Consider the following 24,739-nt stretch of genomic DNA (forward strand, 5'->3'; position numbering starts at 1 on the left):
CATCTGTATCTTTTCTCTAAACAGTCAGAAAGCCTCTGACAGAGAGATGGCAGGCATAGTTCTGCAGGGTGGAAAAGAAGTAGGAAGATTCAGACATGAGAGCTGTGTTGATTCTTTGGTACAATAAAAGAAAACTGGCTCAAAGATCCATTTGTACAGATGCAGGACACCTGGTCTTTGAACGACCCTACTGCAGATTTATCACCAGAGCAAAAACTGGCTTTACTGGGAGCTTGTCTATTTGAGCTTTCCCAAGAACACTTAAAATTGAGCCCTGAAGTGTTCCCAAAATAGAAACTATTCAGTAATCACAGGGAAAGATGCTGTTCCACATGTATTATGGTGATTTTTTCAAATTAGTATTCTGCTAATAGTCAACATCACACATTAAGACTTGAATGCATCTCTAAGTCTCATGTCCTCTTAACCTAAGGGATAAGAACATGTCCATAGCATGAAAGAATAATACGCTCGGAGGCCCAAATTTAAGATGAGACAAAAGAATTGACACTAACATCAAGATGGCAAGGTTTTCCTTTTACATGTGATTCTGGTGTTAGTCTGTGCCATTAGCTAAACAGTGGCAGGCTGCTGAAGCTCTTGGCAGAATTCAGGAAGGCTTTCAGGAACAACCGGGCACAATGCTGTATCCTATGGCTGTTTGCACATAATAAACACTGATGTTTCTTTTTAACAAAAGAAAGCTGGCAAAAAAAAGTAAAGGAAAGCAGAGCGACATGAACACACATCATCTTCAGGAGACAACTGTAGTTTTTCACTGCATTTTGTTCTGGCTTTCGCTGAGCATTTGATATGCAAACAATCCTGAGTGGTTTCTTCTTGCTGTAAAACTACAGCTTCTAAATGTCTCTGCTCCAGGTCTCAGCCATGCATCTCATAGCAGCACGCTCAGCACACAGCCTATGAGGATGCCAGGCTCTGCCCAGCAGCAGCAGCCATAACTGAATTTAGGGAGAACATACAAATATCTCGAGAAGGAAATCATCTGCACTGTATAAATCCTGGCAGCTCAAGTGTGGAATTCACAAATAAATATTCCTGCCTTCTGCCCAGCCAGGGAGTCAGCCCAAGCTGTACTCAGCACGGTAACCATGCCAGTCTCTTCCAATGCTCCTCTTCAAGTGAAGAGAGGACACAAGAACCATTTCCACGTCTTACAAGTTCAAAATAAGTTGTGTCTCACCCCTCTGGAAGCACGGCGTAGAAAAGTCTTTCATCTTAAGATGAATCTAACGCTTCACAGGTGACTCAAAGTAATGCCTCTGCCCCTGCACTGGGGCAGAACAAGGCAAGGGCCTACAGCACCTTGGTCTTGCACAGCAATAGAGGCCCTTACTGTAAGAGCACGATTAATACATTCTGCAGGGAACTTGCACACGTTCCCTAAAGAAACAGGACAGCACAGAGATGATCCACAGGACAGCAGAAAGCCAGGAAACAACATTTAGAAATGTGAACAAAAGAAAGTTTCCTGCAAGTTCCCAGACAATGAAAAGAGTAAATGCAGCCATGGTATAAACTCCGTCTATTTCACTTCACCAGGACTAAAAGGGAGCTTAAACTATCAAGTAACCACTGGGTACTTAACACACACAACACTTGTAGCAACACAAAGGAAACAACAGCTTCTAAATCCGAGTGGTTACAGAGCTCAGAGGGGATCCCAGCTTCCAACAGCTCCCAGGCCCACACAGAAACCACTGGTAAACAGTTCTGCATTACCTACAAGACTTCATCCCAAATTTTGCCCACAATACAGACAAGTACTTCTCCTGAACGAACGAAGTGCTCAGCAGCCAAAAAAAGTAATATTAAATATAAATATGTATTTAAATCTGAGGAGCTTTGTTTCTTGTTTTCACGTAAACACAGACTTCAGAGGGAATATTTCTAGGAAAATGTCAAAACTTTGAAAGGATTTTATTACAAAATATTTTCAGAGTAAAAAAAAAAAAAAAAGTATTGCACAACACTACAAACTTTCCTAAATTTGAGCCCATCCACACCACAATGTCAAAACAATCTGAACTACAGCACATTTACTGTAAGGAATGTGGTTATCGTTATTCTTACTTTCACTTCCCAGCTCAGAAAAATGGGTCATCAAAGGAAGATGAACAAAAAGCACAAATTAGCAATTCCAAACTGTGAACCAGGGACCACATCCTTTGGCATACTAAAAACTCATTTTAAAGTGATGCTCTGATAACGATGCTCCTGGCACTAACCCAAGTGTTCATTCCTTCCAAGGTTACATAAACCTTACAGAGCTGTAAATAGAACAGGCACCGTTACTGATGGGAATGCAGAGCAGGAGGGGAAATGGATATTTGTTTTCTCTGCAAAGGCTGTGGAATGTGAGCCCATTTCCTCTGCGCTTCTTCCCTCCCCAGATTTTTCCCAGTCTGAAGCATAGGGATGATACGGAGATGAAGGGATTTCATCCCAGCTTATCTACAGAAGATTCAGCAAAGCTTCTTGATCTCTTAGGGACAATAGAACGCAGAACATAAAAATCTGTTTGTTTTTCCAAGTTCTAACCTAATCCTCTGCAACTTGGGCAGCAGTTACTCAGAGATGATGAGTCCCAGAGGGAACTTTCAGAGACCATCTGTCAAGAAATTCAAGACTCCACCTATTTAACGGTAACGCATAAAAGCTGCGTTACACACATATACAAATATTACACACAGGTCTGCACAGAGTCAGAACAGATCAGTCGACTGTGAGGAGCTCGCCGCACCAACAGCTTCCCACAGAAACACCGCAGAATGCGTTCAGCTACAAACCTGAAGACAAGTAGCTCTAGAAGAACACCTAAATTTATACTTAACTGCTAGGGCACATACAATTTACATCATTGAAATAACATCAGGATGAATAGGATTAAAGGATTAGGGATTAAACTCAAATTGCACGACACGAATGATGGAAGCGCTGGACAGAAGTAACAGAGGTGTTTCTCTAACCACGCTTCTGACACTTCAGAGCACCTGGCACTGCTGGCAGCCAACTGACAGCTGCTGCTGTTACACACACACACCAGGGAAGGGGAGGCAGCTGAGTTGTGCACAAAGTCCTTGGAGAAGTTCCAGCGCCCCGAGTGCACGGCCATCACTTCAGCAACACAGCTGCACCTTCATCACTGCAGGACTTTCTAAGTGTATTTATCTCATTTAATCTCTGGTAATTCATGTTTTCAACTACTAGCTATGGTGGTAAACAGCAAAAAAAAACAAAAAAAAAACAAACAAAAATTCCTAAAAGGAAATATAGAAGCAGCTGATTATGTCAAAATGCCAAGGTCAGCTATTTTTAAACATGGATGCTATGAAGGAAAAAAGAAACGCACAGACTGAAGTAACTATATTTCATAAACTTGCAGGTACTGGAGCCTGAATCTTTCATCCCAGAAATACACATAATTGGTTGTATTTTTAGTATTATTACTTTAATATCTTACTCCAAATCACTGCATGTATATCTGTATCTGTATATAGTGACTTTTAAGTCATGCATTCCTTCATTTATGAACTTGAATCAAAGCTGAACTGGATAAAACTAGGATAAACAGAAAAATCTTCTACCTTCCAACTGGCAGAAAGCATTTCCACCATGCAAGAAGTCACAAGCACTGGCAGCATGCTACTTACATTGCAATATAGGCTCACAATCTCTGAATCTTCAGAATTGTAACATAAAAATATCAGGATGAAAGGTTTAGCAATAACTTGAAAGCAGAGTAAGAAAACAAAGATAGAAAAATTGAGTGGTATTAAAGAAAATTTATAGGTTTTGCTGCAAGACAGAAGATTAAGAGATATGCACACAAGTTCCGTCATAGGATTTTTAAGATTCTGTAACCTATTCTACTCTTTAGGCACAAGACATGGATAAATTTACTGCTAACGTGTTTGTGCTAAAGCATGCCCACCTGAAACGACATCGGTCTACCAGTCTACTCCAACATATGTTTAAAACAGCACATGTAGATAACAGACACAGAGAGGCTTTGGTACTTAGCAGAAAACATAAATTCTGTTTATGGAGATGAGAGATATTCTGCCTGCAGAACCAAAAGTCCCCACGTGCAACCTGATATCCACCGCATACAAACAAACACACCTTGCACAGGCAACTTGCATGCAACAGATCAGATCACATCTTCCTTCTACCCTTCCAGTCTGTATGCAGGAGCTGATGCAGAACACTGGAAGTGGAGCACGGCAGATGCGTTTGAAGAACAATGGTTGTAGAAGCTCTCTTACCTCAGCCTCCTTCTGCTGAAGGATTCTATCCTTGTCTACGACTTCTTCTTCCACAGGCCTGTTGAACAACAGAACACACTGATGATGTAGGATACAGAAAAAGTCTCCAAGAACAGCCCTGAGATTCACATTTCAGCTACTGTAACAACACAAAAGTCTGCATGCTTTCTCATAGTGGAAATGGAGAGATTTTTTAAACACATTTGTATTGATTTTTTAAAATGCCATCTTCTATTTATCCCTAAGCTCCTGTTATCCTCACTCTCTAATTTTCTTCCTCTGTTTCTTAGTTTCTTCATTGCTAATTTGCTAATTTTTTGCTGCAAGATTCCCTCTACCACCTACCCTTGGAACAAAATCACCCATGAAAGCAACTGTGGAATTGCTGCTTAAGCTATTTCTTCTCTTGTTTAAAACCTGAACGCTTGGATGAACTCAGAGAACAAGATGGGGAGAAGAATATTTTGCTATCAAGATAGATGCAGTGAGAGTAGTTGTGGACTTAAATTTGCCAAGAACAGAAGCATTACAAGAAAAAAGAAAAAGAAATTACAAAGAAAGGTTGCTTGGGCTAAACTTCCCTCTGCAGCTATATGTGAAGGAGCAGAAAAAAAATCCCACACGGCAGTTTTAATCTCATCAGATTAATAGGCTGTGATCTACATAACCATATAAATATATATGGTTTATATATGATCTACATAATCATATAAATGTGCCCACTGAGTTTGTTTTTCCCAGACAGGTTTTATCTGATCATGTCTACACCCTGCTTCTTTATGTATCTTCCACTTAAAAGCATAGAGAAGAGGGAATGGATATGCAGACAAGAGCAGCTGTCTGTTTGTATGGCACTTCACAAGAGTCATGCTTAATACTACAAAAACGTCTCATGAATTTCACTTACTCCATATATTGAAAGTTGATAAGAAATAATGATGAGGAATTGCTTCAGAGAAGTGCGTCTGGTGCCACAGGAAAAAGGAAGAGAATCACAAGCAGAGCCAGAGACACGCAGACACTTACTTGCCAGTTCTCTTCAGCCTCTCTGAACGGAAGTTCTCATAGTGCAAATCTTGGGTCACCTCCTGCAGGTCCTGCATGTGAGTTCTAGAACATACAAAGCAATACTGTGTGCTTCATGCTTCTTGTCAAAGGGAATATAAAAACTGAAAACAAGAAGTTATTTTATGTAATAGATGCATTCACTAGAAGGACAATTTTTATACACCAAATCAGCCATAAAGCTTGTCAGGACACTGCTTTCATGCTTGCTAGTCTTTGATTTATAGATTAGCACCCTCCCACCAAAATCCTTAAACCACGCACAGCGTGCTGTCTTGTTCACGCATTACTTTAAAGGAGTTGTTTGTATGAGTCTGCAGTGTTAGAACCTTGTGAAGACTCGTTCAGAAAGATTTAATTCCTGAAGTATTTTTTGACACTTAAAGGTCATTAACTACAATTTGGAACTGAAAGCTGAGCAGAACTGCTTGGGTAAGGTAACAGCTGGCATCACTCAGCAGCTTTCAACTGCCTGGAGAAAGAAATGCTGCTGGAAATGATGACCAGCAGAGGGCAATCCCTGCTCAGCAGAGACTAAAACCAAAAACACACTACAGAATTCAACTTACAACAACAGCAAGATAGCACAAGAAATTACTTAGAGCCATCTACACTGACAGAATGCCCATATCAGCTACAGACACCAGGGGTGGGGGGCGTCCTACTTAACACAGACTTTCCTATACTGATAAGAAAACTGAGCTTTGCCTTTAGAACACTTGTCTTCAGGGATTCACCAATTACTTTAGCATCTAAAGGCTCTCTGCCTCACCCATTGCACTGTAAGAAAGCTTCAATTTCTACATAGCAACATAAAAACAGTTCACATAAGATGCACCTTATCTGATCATTTCAAATACAGAAAATATTTTCTTAGCTCAGACCAGAGGAGCACAGTGGTAAATTAAGCCGAGGGCTAAAAGTGGAGGCAAAAAAAAAAAGTCAATCTGCACTTCATTAGGGCTACCATGGCATTGAATAATTCATGTTCATGTAATTCTCAAGTCATTCCAGCAGGGTTACATCACCAGGTTGCAGTGATTTTTGCATTACTCACACCAGCATTGTGCGCAATTTAAGGAAATCATTGTGCTCTGGGTTCTCAACTTCAACAACTCCCCAAGGATACAGACGGCCTCGGATTTTCTTCCCTTTCACCTCAATAAGTTGGTTGGATCCAATAACAGCAAAGGGAATGCTAGCCTGATTGAGACAGAGCAAAACAAGTTGTTGCGTTGGCTTTTGGTTGGGTGAGTGGGTTGGCTTCTTTCTGGGGGGGGAGAGGGGCTGGGGATTTTTTTTGGTGCACCCAGTTGTTTGTTTTTTTCTTTTAAGGAAAGCACAGAGGTGCAATAAGTAGCAGACAGGAGATGGGGAAAAGAAACATTGACAGAAGTACTTCAATAAAATCCTTCTACACCAGAAAACCAACAAATTCTGTGCTCAACAGTGCAACCTCTTCTTGCTGAAGCCCGTCGTTTTGTTAGGATTGGTTTGTCCTAGCAGCAGCTCAAAAGGAAATGACACTTTTCTTTAGGAACGTCTGACTGTTGTTGAAACACAAATTGGGCATAATTCGTCATCTGACATAACATCATGCATGGAAAACAGCCAACAGAAACACGCTTCAGATACAGACTAAAGTTGCTGGAGACAGAATTTCACATGTGTTCTTCAAGCATCTGTGGAAGTATCAGAGCACTAGCAGGAAGTGATTTAATTTAAACCTTTATTACCTACACTAACAAGAGGAAAGTTGTTAATTAGTACAGTAACTCTAAGTGCATATTCTCTTTTTGCTTGCATATTAAAAGGTTGTCAGGCTGTCAAGACAACAGACAGCAAACCACTGTTCTTGGTGAGCAGTTACTTACATTCAAAAAAGAAAGTCACAATACCACATTTGGAGCTCTGATGAAGCAAAGAATGGATTAAAAAGGATTATAATTCAGAATCAACATTTTTTCCAAGAACAAAATCTGAATATTCAATGCATATTATAAAGGAATTATTATCTTTAAGCATACAGTAAGCCTGAACACTGCAGCAAAACAGTAAATTAAGAAAGAGTGAAACTTGCCTTTAAGACTCTAGTTTGTTCTTTAAATTCCTCATCTTCATCAGAATCTGCATCAGGGAGCTGGTAAATCCTAATGCCGTGTTCAGAAATCTCATCTAGAACCTGAGGAGTTTAAGAGACGAAGGAAAATAAACTCTTGTCCCATTGAAGAGTTATCATTATGTGGAAGATACATGAAAAACGTAACTGGTTGTCACATCTGTAAGTCTCAAAGCACGTTCTTCTGCTCTAAGCAGCCTTTAAAAACCAACCAATTGACAGGAATTACCACTACTTGTTCTTTACATTACGAACTACCAAGTTAGATTAGGTACCATAAGACTACCTTACATCCCACTGATTTCACTCTGCCTATGCAGCAGACGTCAGCATTTTTCATTTTTTCTTCACTCAACAAACTTGAACCTCAAGCGCGCAAGCAATGCAGGCAGAACAGCTCAGGTACAGAAGCACTCCTTCAGTAAGGTACGTGTTCAAAGACTTAAGAAACAATTCCGAGGTGGACATTAATCACAACTGCAAAATGAACAAAGGAAGCCCGTGCCACACGTTTGGATTTTACAGATTTCATTCTGCTACTACAAAAAGCACATCTAGAAACACTGCTGAGATTTGCCAACAGTAAAGGTTCTCTTTAAAAGCAGTTTATTAACAGGCATTGTAATAAGCCAAAGCTTTGGCTGAGATTTACTGTAATCCCTATCTGTATACAAAGTCAGAAATTACAAAACACGAACGGCAGCTCATCTGTCCATCTACCCAAAGAGAAACAGACTCACTGACCAAATACACTTCGTGACATTTCTAATGTATGCTTGTTTGCATATGACCTCATTTGAACAGTATATTTCTGTTCAGTGAGATTAAGATTCTAACTTCTTTTTGGATTTCAGCCCAGCTTTTGTTACCCTTTTTCTCAGTACCCTTCTGGGCACAAAGGCTGCACAAGCAGCCGGGCTCAAAGGATTCCCCAGGGCTCCACCTTAGGGTCAGTTCTCATCAGCAGCGTTATAAAGGACCCGAATGCAGAACACAAAAGCATCATAAACAAGTTTGCAAATGATGCAAAATCAGAAGGAGCTGTCGATTGCCTCAAGAGCAGAGAGGCCTTGCAGAATCCTTGACAGACTGGAGGCCTGGGCAGTAATGCACTGCACAAAGCTCAGCGAGTGCCAGATCCCACATGTGGGACAGGGCAGCCCCACAGCAAAGGCTCTGGGAGTTCTGGTGGATGGCAAGTTGAATGCTGCGTGCTCTGGCAGCCAGAGGGGCCAGCTGCACCCAAAGCACATCAGGTACAGCACTGCCAGCTGGGAAGAAGAATACGAAGAAGTAAAACCAATGTATTTGGAGAGAGGATGCATTAGTTAAGCATCAGAAACAATGCAATCCATGCAAAAATATTTGTACAAAAAAAATTAAGGCAGTCTACTGTTTCTTAAATCAAGCAGATGAAAGCTGATTTCCCACTTCAACTACAGAAAGTGATTCAAAGTCCATTAAGAAGTGAAAATCCATAAACAGTTCTTTTTATTGTCACTAATGTCTTGGATTAACAAAAAACCCAACAAAGTACTCCTGCATGCATTCCTTCCCTAAGGAACTCACTGCAGGGGTAAGCAGCCAGCTAATGCTAGGCATGTGGCAAGTGGCACTGTTCAGTCCTTTAAAACTGAAGGAAACGCTTCTGTTGTCATACTATTAAGAATATTCGTGTGGGAAAAGCACTGTCAACATCTTGTTTCACAAAAGAAGAAAAGTAGCTTGAAGAGAACGTTAGGAATGAATGCTGACATTCCACAACAACTCTTTTCCAAGTGGTCGAAGACATCTTAGAAGGAAAAAAGATGCACTGCACCAAGTCCTCATATGGGGGCTTCCCAAAGGGCTGCAGCTGTAACCCACAGCTGGCACAGGAGCAGCAAGCACAACTGCCACAACCAACCTGCAGCTTCCTTTTTTTCTTCTTTTTTTTTGAGGTCATAAAAAACATTCCTAGATGTCTATGAGCACTTGTGCCATCATGTGTCTGTAGGTGTAAAAACAAACATAACTTGATAGCACAATTAAAACTAGACTCCAGCTGCACGGGAGAGGTCTTAATGAATCTTCTGTTGTGTAGCAATCAATCACTAGAGCAGAAATGAAAGTTGTCCAACTGGACCTTGACTATTAAGCAGGTGTTGGAAATAAAACAATCCCTCACACCATCAGACAAGAAGTGAACTGCAGCTATTCCCATGACAGTGCTCTCCTGGCAGGTATATACACATCCCCCGCACTCACACGCGCCCAGAACAAAACAGGAGCCCACACCTAAGCAAGGAGTACTATCCTTTACAGGAAAAAAACGGGAACAAGTCTTGCCAATAAGCTGTATTAACTGCATCACAGATAAATCAACAGATTTGTTCTTGCTTTGCAAAATGGAAGATAACTAATTTATCACCAAACGCTAAGAAAACATGTAGAGCAGGGATAGGTGGGGCAGGCTGCAGTGCGATGCCTTTAAGTATCTGCATAAAACAAGAAAACACATTTAACGTGACTGAGATCTTACAGATAAAACACAACTGAAACAATAACGGGAAAGCCAACAACAAGGGGTGCTAGAATAATATATTACAGCTGTTAAACCTACTGCTTTCCTGAAAGGAAAAAGAATCGCAATAAAAACAAACTGTATTTCATGGTCCTAACAATGAAACAGCATTTTGCTTTTTCAAATCTCCATTTTATTGGCCTCAGAGGATTCTGTGTTCTTAAAGATTAGCCTTCCCATGGGAAATCAAAAAAAAAGTCAAAATATTAGTTCCCCTCTCATGAAGTCATTCTTTTGAGCAGGTTTCCTTAGCAGCCCTGCATGGCACAGCTTGTGAAACTGCCTTGCATTTCTTCCCACTCAAGAGGGACAGAAAATAACTTTGAATTCCAGAAAGACCAAACAGGAATTACTCCAAGCTGTGTTTCCTTCACAAGCACCACAAACTGGTTCTGCTGCTTTGGACTACACAGCAAAACACAAACAGTTTACTTTAGATTGACGGCCAAATGGCAGAGATCTAAAAAAAAAAAAGACTTCAAGCTGCATCAGCAAAGGATTTTGATTCTTACTCCTGATTAGAGATTCTGTTAGCCAAGGTGCTTTGAGTTACAACAATATACAGCAGCTGGACTTTCAAAGCTTTGGAACCACATTATACATTTGACTTCGTATAAACTCAGTTTGCTGAGCAACCCTTGCCAGCAGAATAAAAGTAACGCAGGCTGTTTTTTACCTGTTTCCTAACCACTCCCTCAGACTGCACTGTAAGTGCTGGTATGTCGTGCCAGTGAGCACAGGCACAAGTTTTACTCTGTGTAAGCAGAGACTGTTTTAAACACTGATCAGTTAAAGCTAACTTTGCACTAAAATGGGAGGAGGTAGGCATGGATAGCACAGAACACAGTCAAGAGAGGTTGCCTTTAAATTAACATGTTCATCACAGCACGTGAATTGGGATTCACCTCCATACTCCACAAGAAACACCTCGTAAGCCTTCAGTCTAACATCAGTCACAGAACTGTGCTAACTCCAAATTCTCATCAGGTAACACATCTGCCTGCATCACGGCCACTTTGCAACTAAAATCTTGTGTCAGCAAGACAAAAAAGCAAACGTCAGACAACACATGCACTACACTGTGCTGGATTCTAAGAGACCAATGAGCAGCAAATAAAAGTAGCATAAAAGAAAGACAAGATAATGATAGCATGCATTGAAACCTAATAAGAGTACGTTCCTCTTCATTGCACCTAAGAACTATTTTAGTGAAAGATAAGTGCAGTTAGAACCCATTTCGTGTTCAGTTATTTCAGGCATTTGAACATTCAGCATGCCGAGTGAGTGATGCTGTCAAATATTCCTCTAATGCTCCACTTAAATACTTGCTTCAGTTCTTTCAGCATCATTCTGCTTCCAAACGCTGAACCAGAAAATAAGTACCTGTGAAAACTGAGCCTGAAACACACTGCTGAAAGATCAGATACAGTTCCATAAGCAACAGCTCCATGAACACTATTAGCATCAGAAGAAAATCTTTCACCAAGTCAGTATAACCACTGAAAAAAGAACCAATAAAGGCAGCACAAGCAGTCATATTTCTGCTATGTTATTTCCCTACGGTGCTCTTTCAGTTCACCCACAACACATGTCATTTCCCCATAGCAAACATTAGACCTACTCTTCTCTTCAGCCTCTCTCTCTCCTTCAGTGTCAGCGTGTCAGCCTTGGCAATCACAGGGACAATGTTGACTTTTCCATGAAGAGCCTTCATGAATTCTACATCTAATGGTTTCAACCTGCCAACAAATGGGGAAAAAATGAAACAAACTCCAGTGAACTGTGTTTGTTCTAGCTTTATACAAACTAAGTAATGTATTAAAAATGATTTTTTCGAGTATCTACATCAACAGTATGTTCAGAATAAACTAAGTCAGAGCACTTGCTTATCAGCTCTGTCGTCTGAAGATTGAATTGCAATTAAAACTGTCACTATGAGATATATACAGTATTGTAAGCTCTTAGGTTTCTAGGTGATAAACCACGTAACACTGACTGCTTCAAAACAATATTCATCACCGAAAGGGAACAAAAGCAGAGGAGAACGTTAGTCTCCAAAGACCATTTAATTGCATTGGCTAACTGACAGTACCTACATTTTTTTTCCCTAGTTCAAGGAGTGAACACTCACAAACACAATGTAAGACCTTCAAATACAAGAGCTTTTTCTTACCCATGCCCAAAGGGAGAGATGAAGTAAAAACAGCAATGGACTCTATTGTCTATAATGTGGCGCCTGTTCAGCCCGCTCTCATCGTGAAGGTATCTCTCAAACTGGTTGTCAATGTACTGGATGATGGTTTTGAAGCTGTTGTGTGGCAGGGAGGAAGGAAGAGAATCATTGCAAATTAGCTTTAAAGTGACTTTAAAAGATGAACAATGCAAAGGTAAGAACAATAGGAGAAAGTCATGCTTCTGTTAAGATCCTCACTGTTAAAAAATTCAGCGTTGCAGCGTCGCACCTATTATTGATGAAAAGTATTTAGATAACACAAAAAGGCATTTTCAGAGCAGCCAAGTGCCCATTTACGTGTGCAGCTACTTTCGGTGCTACTGCGACCACCTGGACAGAGTTCAAGAGCAAGTACAGAAAAAAGCACCAACTACAGCATAGGCAACAGAGACAGGAACAGAACCGCCTGCTTTTTTTTTTCCTGGGGCAGGGGCAAGGATTTGCTTTTAAACCAGCTGACAAATGATACATCCTGGATATCCTCTTGCAACCCTGACCTGGAGCTAAGCTTCTATAGTTACCTATGGAAATCCTGGTATTCTAGTCCATTGAATTAAATACAAACACATTTGAAAGTCATGCACCAAAGCATCACGTGACTTTGGCTATTTTCATTACTTTACAGAATCCTTTTCTGTTGGCAAAGAAAAATAATGCCTACTTTAGTTCAAAGCAAATTAAAATAAGCCCTGCAGAGGTAAAGAAACACAAAATATGGTTATAGAGATTAAGCAGTTACAAAGAACAGTGGCTAAAGAAAAGAAAGCACAATGCATTACTAAGAGGACTGTTTTAAGATACGCCAGAGCATGTAGACACCTGCAAACAACATTAATGTGAAAGGACTTTATATTAAGCACCAAGGAGAAGGGAAATGAACACACTGATGCAGATAAGACTAAGCCAATGTCTGTGCCATGAACATATCTTAAACTACTTGAGACAAAAAAAATAGGAGCAGAAAGCTTACCTTGAAAAATAGTATCTCAGTTGTGGGAAATTGAAAATTTGGATGGAGAAATTAAGAAGAAAACAGATGAGAAAGCACAGAAAAAGAATGAATAACATGGAAGACAAACACAGTATGTTGGTAAATACCGTGGCAGACAGAGAAGTCCAAACCTGGGGTGAGTTGCACTAATAAAGCTGAAATAAACAAGAATGATGGAAGAGATCCTGAGCAGAATTTGATTTTTCACTGCTGATTTTGCTCTCGAATTTTGGAGGAATGCATTCTGTGACACAGTTACACACAATTTCTCCTTGCAAAACTTGCACTGTTTTAATTCATACCACAGAAGACAACACAGCACTACGTGATTTACTGATTTTGACCTTCGTGCTACTTAATATCTTCCTATCTAAATGTGCTGAAAAGCACAGTGTGTTTTATGTTCCTGTTGATCTTTAGACCCTTTTAGCTGCTGAAAGGTAACAAGGCTGAAGACATACAAATATTAGGACAGAAACCAAGCACAAACAATGGGAAAGCAACTATCACACGTTTCTCTGGCAATGTAATCAGTTTACGTGCAGTTTTCTAGTTATAACAGCTATAATTTTCCCTACGAATGTGGAGTTAGTGTCCTGTACCTCCTGACTTCCGGGAAACACCTGGATTATACCCCTGTGCTATCATTACTTGGAGATAGCACATCCTGTAGTGTAACAGCAATAACATAACCACTGCATTTAAGAAGCCCACTGGGGGGAAACGAACAATATTACCAAGCTGCCAAAACCCACAAAACACAACTTAACATAATCCAAAATAAAAATAAATACACAAATTAGCAGCAGCCAGAAAGCAGCACCAAGAGCCCAGCGCACCGTAACCAAGACGCAATAAGGCTCACCATCACCAATATCTAACAAGCCCAGCTGTGAAAGCTTTTTGTTGGTTTTTTTTGTCAACCAACGTTTTGATGGCAGATTTAATCCCAAATCTGTGTCTGAAGCTTCCCCCTTCCTGCCTTAAATAATTTCTCTCCAGTCACCAAGGACATCTGTCAGGATCTCAATGTATGAATGCCCATTCTATGCTTCAATCCTCCCGTCGTTACAAACTTTGCTGCTCTCCAAATTCATGCCTAACGTGGTACCAAAAGAGCTTTTTAGGTTTAGTTTGGTTTGACGCTAGAGCACAGAACTCCAGCTGGCACTAACCTTAAACAAAGCTCCACACAGAATCTCATGAAAAGATACACTGCTATGGTTACCACAGTTAGCATTTATCCACCTTTTCTTACTGTTCAAATATCAAAGAAAACAACCTATTTCATAATTTATTACAGCACAGTCACTGGTACTGCATTTCCCAATCCAAAACTGCAAGGCCTCCAATCCAGGCCATCCAACCAATACTCTCCTAACTGTTACCAGCATTTCTGCTGCGACAAAGAATACATGAAAACTGATCACAACTCCCAAACTCTGTTAGGAAACCTAGCTAGGAGAAAGCCATTTTGAAGCAGTGTCAGTGATTGCTGCCTCCCAGAAGCTTCATGCCAGTTTGATTTTTTATTTATCCCTTCAAAAACCAACCTCAGGAAAATCAATCACCCTGAAAAACATGCGGTCTGCCTTCACTGCAGCTTTGGGAAAAAAGTTTTTATGAAATACAAACTGTGATCAGCACCATCTACTGGTTAACCATAACTGCAGCAAGAGCTCCTGAACACAAACTGAAGTTCCAGAACACAAACTTGCTGCATCCTCTGAAGAAACAAGGAAGGAAGGTGGTCACAGAGTCAGTCCCAACTACAGTTTGAAACGAGTCTATCCATTCGTGTTCCTGTGACATCCTGTACAGAACAACAGACTGCCAAGATGACACGCATCACAGCCCAGTCTAAGTTGTGACACATGGCATAAGAGTACATGTTTAGAGAGAGAAATCTAGAATTCACTGATATTTTCATTTTGCATTAGTAAGTACTACTTGTTCCCACAATGCATGTTCATGTTTAAGAACTGTCACAGACAACAAAGCATAGCACACCAAGTCATTCTACTCAGTCTGAATCATCACGGAACGATTTCTGTTTAGCAAGCCCCTAAAAAGAAAAGGGGAAAAATCTGAACATGTACGTCTCTAAGAAACACCTTAACAGAATAAACAAAGGGCATCAGCACACAATCAGCAGGAAGAGCTCAGCGTAATACAATGCACTGCAGAGCCGCTCGTCCAGCGGAAGGAAGCTCTGCTCAGCAGCGCACAGAAGGAGCCCGGCCACGCTGCTGCGCAGAAGGGCGCCCTGCTGGCACTCTGCAAGCTAGATCACTTCAATTCAGTAACGCTGGAAAAGTGGGAGATTCAAGCTAGCAGGCAGGGCAGTGCTCACAGCTCACACGTACCAGTCCTGGCTGTTGATGGCGTCTCCGTACCCCGGCGTGTCCACCACCGTCAAACGCAGCTTCACGCCCCGCTCCTCTATCTCTACTGTAGAAGCTTCAATCTGAACCGTTCTCTCTATTTTCTCTAAAACAAAGGAACATTTGCACTGTTATTATTCTTATACCCCTACCAATGCTGCAGGAACCCCTGAAAGAGAAAGCAATGAAGAAAACACAAAGCTTTTACTATAACCTACACGACAGAACATTTAAAGAAAAAAACAGTCCAAACTCAACACTTTTTTCATAAAAACAAACAAAAAGCCACAGTGAACTCAAAAAATCAGATCTGTTGGTGATAATACGCAAAAAATAAAACAATACTAGGAAGCGTGCCAGCTTCTTTGTCAAAAGGCATTTAAGCTCTGAGCAGAATTTTGGGCTTCACAGGAAGAGAAAATGGGGAATCGACTGAAACCACATTTAAGTATTCTAACATCTGAAACGTTTGTCGTTTGCTTTTGCTCTCAGGGGTTGTTGTTCGTTGTTAGTTTTTTAAATAGAAATTGATGACTAAACAACAAAGGTTGAATTTTTTTAAAGGAAATACAAATGAGAAAAATGACAGCTTAAAGACAAGCACTGGGAGAATTAAAATACAGTAAGACTGTTTGAAGAAAGGGTCTCAAGGGTGAAGTTATCATCAGGATGAGAACTGTGAAATTTCCTAGGGATGTAAGTGGACAGAAGAATCCACATTTACCTGCAGCTCCAGGAATATAACGCTCTGGATAAAGATCAGTCAGAAACAGACTGTTAATTAAAGTAGATTTTCCCAAGCCAGACTCACCTACAAACAAAATAATACACGTTATTCAGCATATAGACTTTTTACTCCTAGGCTTTTTTAAGCACCTCCTCTTTCCCCAAGCCCACGTAACAGAGGATCTGTCAGGATCCACGCAAGCTTTTGAGATAAAAACATCAAAGGTTCAGCCAAGCAGTTTTTAAAAGGCAGGAAAAACAAGCCCTTAGTGTTTTCATAAACACTGCATGAAAATGCTAAGCTTACTGTTCTACATTTCATAATAAAAGCTGAGAGGCCATACAGCACTTTAACTACGTAGAACCAGAGGTAGGTAGCCTTATTTCATGGAAACTTATGAAATCCAGAGCTGTAGCCCCCCTGCTGAAAGTTTATCTGAGCTTTTTCCCTGTTGGGACATTGGTTGGACAGCACATAAATAAAGCAATACCACATTAGCTGTCAAGCTCTGCATCCCTGTAGTTAGGCTACATGCTAATGAAAAGAATGCAAGAAAATTACTCAAAATTCCATGAGAAGTTCCACCACTCTAGAATTTCAAGTCACACGAATGCTGTTCTACATTGAAGTAGTAAAGTTAAACGTGTAAATGCAATTGCTAAACCAGAACTTCAGTGTTTTGTTTTGTTTTGTTTTCTTAACCCAAGGCATCAGAGAAGTCAGCATTTAGAAGAACTGGCCATGCTCTCCTTGCACCCGTGTAACACTAAACTCATTCCACGTCAGTATAGCTCAGCACATCACTTCAGATTGCTTTCTGCCAAAAGTCTTCCCATCCTACAGCTGCTCACTCGCAGAACAAGCAAACTAAAAGTTTATTTATGTCAGATTGGGGCAGCACAGAACAACAGAAAGCAACAGAAAGATCCACAGTGTGCATTCACATGTTCAGCTGCAGAAACCTGACAATCAGAAAGATTAGGCAACTATCCCTAACATCTGATGATGAGTCAAGACAACAAGGATGTCCTGCTGGCACACAGTCATCATCTCTAATCACTACAGATACGTCCTCGTATGACACATGACAAAATGGAGATCCAGCTACACTGAACGGTTCAGTGCTTTTCTCTTCTGCATGCCCATAAATTGTTACCTAGGCGGACAGAGATGTCTGTGTGAAAGAATTATTTATATTTTATGGTTAAAATCAGGAAAAAAACCCAAACAAGCGACTCACCAACCACCATCAGTGTGAACTCAAAGCCCTTCTTCACAGATTTCCGGTGGACCTGGTTGGGCAGATTAGCAAATCCCACATAGCCTGCTGAGTCGGAAAACTAATGGGAAAGAAAGGCTGAGTGAAACCACCACTGCTTTCAGAAGCTGGACAGATTGGAAACACAGAACTCTGGCTGTGCAGCCATCTCCTTACCTTCACTTTTTCACCTGACTGAGACATGTTTAGTTTCTCCAAGTGTCAGACACTGAAAAATAAAATGCAGAGTACACGTTAGTTGATTTCATGATTACTTTCATTTTAATTTTGAACTGATTGATTGCATACAAATACCGGCTTTTATTCTAGTAGAATGAAGTGTAGAAGAACAGTATTGTTTTTCATCCTGTTTTTACCCTTCCCACAGATAAATTACAATTTTTTTCCTAAAGCCACCTTACAAATAGCAGCCATTATTTTATCTGTTGTCTAAAAGGTACCTAAAAGTGACAGGTGAGGATTGTGACAGCATATAAAGTCCCCAGACCTCAGGACACCTACAGGCTCTCCAAGTGAGGGCTACAACGTGATTTTCAGACACTTTGAAGCACGTTCCCTGAACATCATGGGACACTGCAGAACCACAGTGTTTGGCTCATTCACACTGAGCATGAAAACTCAACCTGACCTGAGAGACCCCCATAAGTAACTGCAGTTTCTGGCATCTGGAGAAGCTGAGTTTTGGCAAGCCTTTATCTTCTTCCTGAAGGATGTTAGCTGCACTACAGATCAGTTATCTCAGCAACGCGAGGCCCTTTCAATCAGGAGGTGAAATGGAAGGAACACTTCACAGCTCGCTTTGCTGACAGCACCGCCCTTGGCCTGGGAAGCAGGAAGTGACCAACGCAGCACCTGTGTGCTCAGACAAACGCCTTCCTGCCAGGCAGCAGCGGCCATCCCAGCAGGATGCAGTGCAGCTTCTGGCAGCGGCTGTTTGACAGCCAAACCCCGGCAGAGAAACACCAAGCTCTGGGCTGAAGGAAAAGCCTAAGCTGGCATTATTGCACTCTGACTTTTAAAGGAAAGGCTTACACACACTTAACTTGCCCTGGAACAGGCACTTCGAATCCCACCGGCTGTGCACACCAGGCACCATGCTGCCAAGGACATTTCTTCTCCTCCAACTGCTTTCCCCACGTTCCCATCCATTTGCTTGCTAACGAAAGCCCAGTACAAGTACTGCTGGGAAAAACAGGAGGCCGTGATTCTAATCTTCTTCTGCCACCAATGCATTCCTCAAAACAGACTCACCCTTAAGAATACCCTTGAAAAAACCAAAATGGTTTATTCTCCTTTAAGCATTACGTTTAGGCCCATTCAGGCCTCTGAACAGCCAGCAGGGCACAGCCCTACAGCTGCACTGACACACAGCAGTTGCACAGCTATTTCCAGCTCGGTACTATCCTATAAGCACAACGTGTGACACCTGTGTGCGCTGCTTCTTACCAACAGAGGATTTCTAAAGAATTCCTGTTGTATTACGAACCTCCAGAATCTTCTGGGAAATCACGATCTGCTGCCTGAATAGGAAGTCAGGTCATAAGATCCTGGTTGTGACCAACGCTTGCACTGAATATTAATCAACAAAGCAAAAAGTCAGGTGATCTCTCTAGAGTCAGAAGTGGCTTCCAGAGCTTATTCGAAGATGAGAGAAATCTTATTTTCTTATTCTTTCTACCTTCCTACCCGCAAGTGTTCCCATGCAGCAGGCTAGGACAGCCCAAGAGGAACAAGAATTCAACGGTCACACATACCTAACACTCTTAGAGGAAAAAAAGCATGCTGCTCCTCGGCGCTTCAATGAGGCACTGCGGTTCAAATGAATCACCAGTCAGCCAGCTCCAGCTCCCACGCAATCCCTGATGCTGCCCTCATGAGGTTTTCCAGAAAATGGCTCAAACAAGTGAGTTCCCTGGAGGGCCGCGGGGGGCCTTTCTGACCTGCGCAGAGCCATCACAGATCGAAGCCTTAGGGTCAGCCACAACACGACAGTTCTGCACGTGTCAACGTCCTGCAGCAGCAGCCACCTGAACCACCTGCAGCATTCACAGCTGCTCTCACACACAAACTTGCTGTCAGACCAGGCTGGCCGGGCAGCAATGAGGGCTGAAGGCCTGAACCCCACATGCACTGTGCTGAGCCAAGCAGCAACTGACCTCAGGTGTCTGACCGCACTCTGGAGAGCTTTATGTTCAGGAAATCATAATGCTTGATATTTCACCAGTTCTCCATAATATATACATACTATAACTGTCGGAAAGCAGAAGTCACAGCCATTCCGTTCTCTTTTGATACTCAAAGGACCATCCCAAGCATTATAAGAATAATGTAGCATATACAAAACATTTCAAAATGGAAGGCAAAGAGTACAACTGTATTAACAAGTGCATTAGCAGCATCACTTTGTTTACCAAGGCTGCAGCCCCATTTTAGCAGGGCTAGCAGAAAGAAGGACAGCTAAGGTAGAGAACATCCAACAGATTCAACTTTTAAACAGTGGACGCTGCAGCAGCATTCATTTGGGAGCTCTGCAAATTCCCCTCCTGCCCAACGTGCTGCTCAGCAGCCGCAGGGTTGGGGCACGGCCTCCTGCGGGCATGGCAGCCTGCTGCCCTGTGCGAGGAAATGGGACTTCAGTGAGGCAGAGAAAAGGAAGGAAAGTGGGTCATTTCCTCCATTCCTGTCAGGATGCGAGCAGTCAGCTCTCAGGAACAGGCAGTCTGGGACTTTCTTAATCTTAAGCAGTACAGAGAAAACGCTACAAAAAGTACACAAACTGCTATTTACCACATTCTAAAACAAGCGCTCTGCAGTGATCCCAGCCATCTCTGCAGCAGAACAGCCCTCCCGATTCACCCGATGAGTCGCCTATCTTCTCATCTGTAACTGTTGATGTAACTTTGATTCTCTTTTAAAAGCACACGTTATACTGGAGCACAGCGGCACAGGAAGCAGTAACAATGCAAGTGGGTGCCCAAGTGCCGAAAATGGCTTTGACACCACCAGCACTCTGATGGCTGATTTTCAGACATAACGCAGACGGAACAAGAACAGCTCCATCAAGTATCACCTGCTGGTGGATCCTCATTCATTGCAAGAGCCCACAGAAGAATGCAAAAAATGAAAAAACCAAAACACAAAATCTCACTGTAACCTAAACTGAAGACAGAGATATTCAAATACTGAACACTTTTTAACTTTTTTTGTAGCATGCTGTCAGTGTTGCTTGAAACACCCAATTCAGTCCAACAATGGGGGCCCTGCAGGGCCTGCTCACCGTCATGCTGTGTCTGCATCCTCAGCTCTGTGGCTGAAACCCCCTCCCAGCAGCTCCTGGTGAACAGCACACACTCCCTCTACTCCCTCAGTCCCAATCAGTTCTATTTTCCTCATTACAGTGTTACCAGATGAATCAATCCCCTTTTACACAATAACAACATAACTACTTTCTGTACTGCGCTTCTACTAACCACAATTCTGAATCTAACAGCAAAAGGGACAAAGAATACCCAACAGACCAGCCAGTGACAGACAAGCAGATAGATGGGCTGTAGGTGGACACCACTGCTTTGTCTCTGAATTCGTGTTTGGTGCACAGAAGTTTCACATACTTTTATTTTTGATATTATGTTCTTCCAACAACACACAGTACAGACTTGTCTTTGCTACTGGGAAGGCAACACTATTCACCAAGGCCAATAACACTTCTAGGTCCCTAAAAGCTCTCCTGATCATAAAACGAGCAGTACAGCAACATTCACATTGAAAATGCAGCGTGTTACGCTTCTGTGACTTAGCATGCATACACACAGCAGAGGAGTGCAAGGAGTAAGCAAGTAAGAGGGAAGAATGGTGTATGAACTCTGTCCTTAAAAAGAATTTGGATTGAGAAACTGCATGCAGCGACAGTTCTGATACGAGATGCTTTGTGCAGGGATTGGTTTGATGGCAACTCACTGCTCCGAACACCTTGCTTTCTGACTGCTGTTCAGTGAATGCCGTCACCCAGGAAGCACAGAGGAGGCGGCAGTGCTGCTCACACTAAGGGCTTGTTGCAGCAGTCACGCGTTTCCTAAACAAGCAACTATTGGCAGCACTTCCCACAGTTACTGCATCAAAGAACAATACCGTAAATCGGTCCTGCACACACGAGAGGCTTCCTAAACAGTCAGCTCAGTGAACGACCGCGACACCGACGTGGAAACAGGCAGCCCTGCCTCACACCAAGCTCACCGGTAGCTGCACACCTACGAGAAGCAAAGCCGTGGGAATACATGAGAAACGAACCCTCCGCCTTTCGGTTAACACACAAGGAAGGGCCGCGCCGCTGTCCCGGGCCGTTCCACACCGCGGAGCCACGGGCAGTTCGGGCTCCCAGCTGCGCCGCCCGCGGCGGCGATTACAAAGCCCGAGCGACGCCCGAGAAACGCGGGCCGCCCGCCCGGCCTCCTTCACGGCACAGCACCGCGGGCGGCCGGCGGCGCACGGAGCGGCACGGACGCGGAGAGCGGCGGTCGGAGGGTGAAGCCGGCCCGGGCCGAGCGGCAGACCGGGACAGGCCCAGGCGCGCTGCCAGCGGGGCCCGAGTTCCGAGCGGCTCGGGGGCGGGCGCGGCCCCGCAGGCGGCCGTAGGGCCCGGCCCCGGGCCGGCAGCGGGCGGCCGCCCACCGGGGCGGAGGGGTTCGCCCGGCCGCGGCCCGGCTGCCGGCTTACCTCAGCCCGCGAGCGCCGAAGCCGCGCTGACGGGCCTCGCTCCACCGCCTCCACCCGCGCGGGCCTCCCGCATCCCACACGCCACCGCGGCCGGGCGCCTCCCCGCCTTCCGCGTGGCTCTATGGTCGCGGGGCGGGCACAGCGCCCCCGTCGCCTGCAGGGCGGCCCGGCCGGAGGCGCGAGGTCCGGCGGACCGCGGCTCCGAGCTGCCCGGGGCCGCAGCCGGCGCGGTGCCCGCAGTCCCTCCCGGGCGGTCCGGCCGTTCTCCTGCGCCCAGCGCTGCTGCCCCGGACTCCCCTCGCCCCGCTAGGCCGCGGCCGTCGGCCGTCCGTCGGTTGCGTCTCCTGGGGCCCGTGCTCACAACGGCCCCTAGCTCCGAAGCAGCCGTCGGAAGGAATTGCTTTCCGAGGCCGGCCGGCCCCCAGCCTGGCTCCGCGCCTCGCCGCTCTCAAGCCTTTTCCCCACGGCGACCCCGTGCCGTGGTTGCCGGCTGACGGTTCGCACAACCGGCTCGGAGCCCCGGGCAGCCTCCTGCACAGCGCCGAGTTGTCCTTTCCAAGCTCTAAGCAACGCACGGCAAACACCTCCTGATTCACAAATGCTTCTCTATGTGCGAAGCAAGTTTCTTATCAAAATGCTGCACGAGACACGTGCTGTTTTACCCACACCGAAGGCTGTCAGTAGTAAAACAGCCGCTCTTTGCTCTCTGAGTTCCTTCGATGAAGTGACGGACGTCTCAGCTTGCTGTCACGGCAGCAGTGCAGGCTCCCGGAGCCATCGAGGGCTCCCATGCGTGTGAACCCAGGGTGCAAATGACGCCTGCAGTCAGGTTACAGAAGCGGATTGCTTCCTGATGGTGGAGCGGTGTTACGTGTCTCAAGCTTCAGCACGACAGTGGTGAATTAAAACAGTAACAACAAAAGTGCAGGGAAGGGTCATTCAAAGGGAGGACCGGATTCAAACAAGTGCCCAGCAATCCATCCAAATGTTTTATGGAGGGCAGACTTTGGATGTGTGAGCAACCAGATGCAAGGCAAACCTTTGGCCTGCACATTTCAATTATTAAGAAGCACGTTTCTGTTTGGGCTGCAGTTGTATCCATTAAGCAAATGAGGTCACAGTTCTCAATAGGAAAATGTGGAAGTGAAAGAAATGCTACTGAAGGCAGACTGGCATTATTTGCTAATTCACACTATGCTCGTAGCATCAGCTGAGCATCGATGGGATCTGAGTAAGAGCAAGACAAAAGCCAAAGAAAGAGCAACTGGGTTCCATTTCCCAGGACAACACGTACTGTTATAATGCAATGTTCCATTCATCACTTGAGGGAATTTAAAATGGCATTTCAGTCTTTTCCAGTAAGCAAAGTCTTCTTTAGGGTTACTCCACAGATATCTGTGTAGGTGTTTTGCACCATCGCCAACGGAAAAACAGCGGCCATTTTCTTTCACTAAATTTGAACTCTGATGCAGAAAGTATTTCATACATTTTAATTGGCATTACAAATAAAAGGTTAGCACCTGAATAAATGATGAGATTGGCACGGGCAGTGCCGGACAGCAGACCAACAGAGCCACAGAGACCAGAAGTTGGAGCTTTCCCATCATTCCTGTCAGTCCTTTCATTTAGCCATCTTCAGTGCGAGGGACGGAAAATTCTCAAGCCTTTAAAATGCTTCTGAACTGAGGCACACGAATCATTTCTCCGTGTCGTGGGTGAAGCAGACGCTGACCGACTCACACACAAAGGGCTTGGGGAAGTCGCCGTCCTCCCAGAACTGCCCGGCCGTGCCAGAGCGCACCATGAGCGACACTTTGGTGCGAGCAAAGATCAGCGGCAGCCGAGCCCTGGAGCAGATGCTTGGGAAAAGATAACAGTAGCTCTGCGCTGTGTATCCTCCCGGCTTCCGGCAATCGGCGACTTCCTGAACCAGAACTTTTATCTTGAGAGTTTTCTCTTCCATGAATGCTTTTTGTTTCTTTTTGAACCCATCTCAACTTCTGGCATGAAGAGCATCCTGTGACAGTGAGTTCTGCAGTGCAATTGCTCCCTTTATGAGAAGGTACTTTTGCTACTTTTGAAAGACGTTGTGATTCTTGTTATGAAACTGCAGAAACACTGAGCGGCAGAACTATTTGGTGCATGTAACCCACAGAATGCATGGCCACAAAACACGTTTTGCATCCTTATTTCTCTCGCTGGTATTAGAAGAGATAGAAGATACAATCGTATTGAAGACTCCCATTCCTCCCAAATGACTAAATAGAAATGCTAATGCAGTCAATGGCAGTCTGAAGGTGAGCCAGTCTCTTATTCCGATAGTTTCTGAATGAATTTTGTTTTAGTTCTTGGAAGTTCAAGTGTCTTTCATAAAAT

General features: G+C 43.6%; 1 protein-coding gene across 3 annotated transcripts in view; it reads right to left on the reverse strand.

The window, feature by feature from the left end:
* Positions 1-22,450, reverse strand: part of LOC122176699 (septin-2) — a 31,562-nt gene extending 9,112 nt beyond the window's left edge. For 2 of the 3 annotated variants that reach the window (XM_042865474.1, XM_042865472.1), the window contains exons 1-11: positions 22,364-22,450; positions 17,807-17,858; positions 17,612-17,711; positions 16,369-16,455; positions 15,627-15,750; positions 12,210-12,344; positions 11,658-11,775; positions 7,435-7,536; positions 6,412-6,557; positions 5,316-5,399; positions 4,290-4,347 (exon numbers count right to left, since the gene is read on the reverse strand). In XM_042865474.1, the coding sequence (XP_042721408.1) occupies positions 4,290-4,347; positions 5,316-5,399; positions 6,412-6,557; positions 7,435-7,536; positions 11,658-11,775; positions 12,210-12,344; positions 15,627-15,750; positions 16,369-16,455; positions 17,612-17,711; positions 17,807-17,833 (981 nt within the window). In that variant the 5' untranslated portion in view covers positions 17,834-17,858; positions 22,364-22,450. Of the gene's footprint in view, positions 1-4,289; positions 4,348-5,315; positions 5,400-6,411; positions 6,558-7,434; positions 7,537-11,657; positions 11,776-12,209; positions 12,345-15,626; positions 15,751-16,368; positions 16,456-17,611; positions 17,712-17,806; positions 17,859-21,778; positions 21,898-22,363 lie in introns of all 3 variants that reach the window. The other variant, XM_042865473.1, reaches the window with a different exon arrangement.
* Between the last annotated feature and the right edge of the window lie 2,289 nt (positions 22,451-24,739).

Source organism: Lagopus leucura, unplaced genomic scaffold (assembly GCF_019238085.1).
Source record: "Lagopus leucura isolate 7727_CA_CO unplaced genomic scaffold, USGS_WTPT01 Super-Scaffold_806, whole genome shotgun sequence".
Lineage (NCBI taxonomy): Eukaryota > Metazoa > Chordata > Aves > Galliformes > Phasianidae > Lagopus > Lagopus leucura.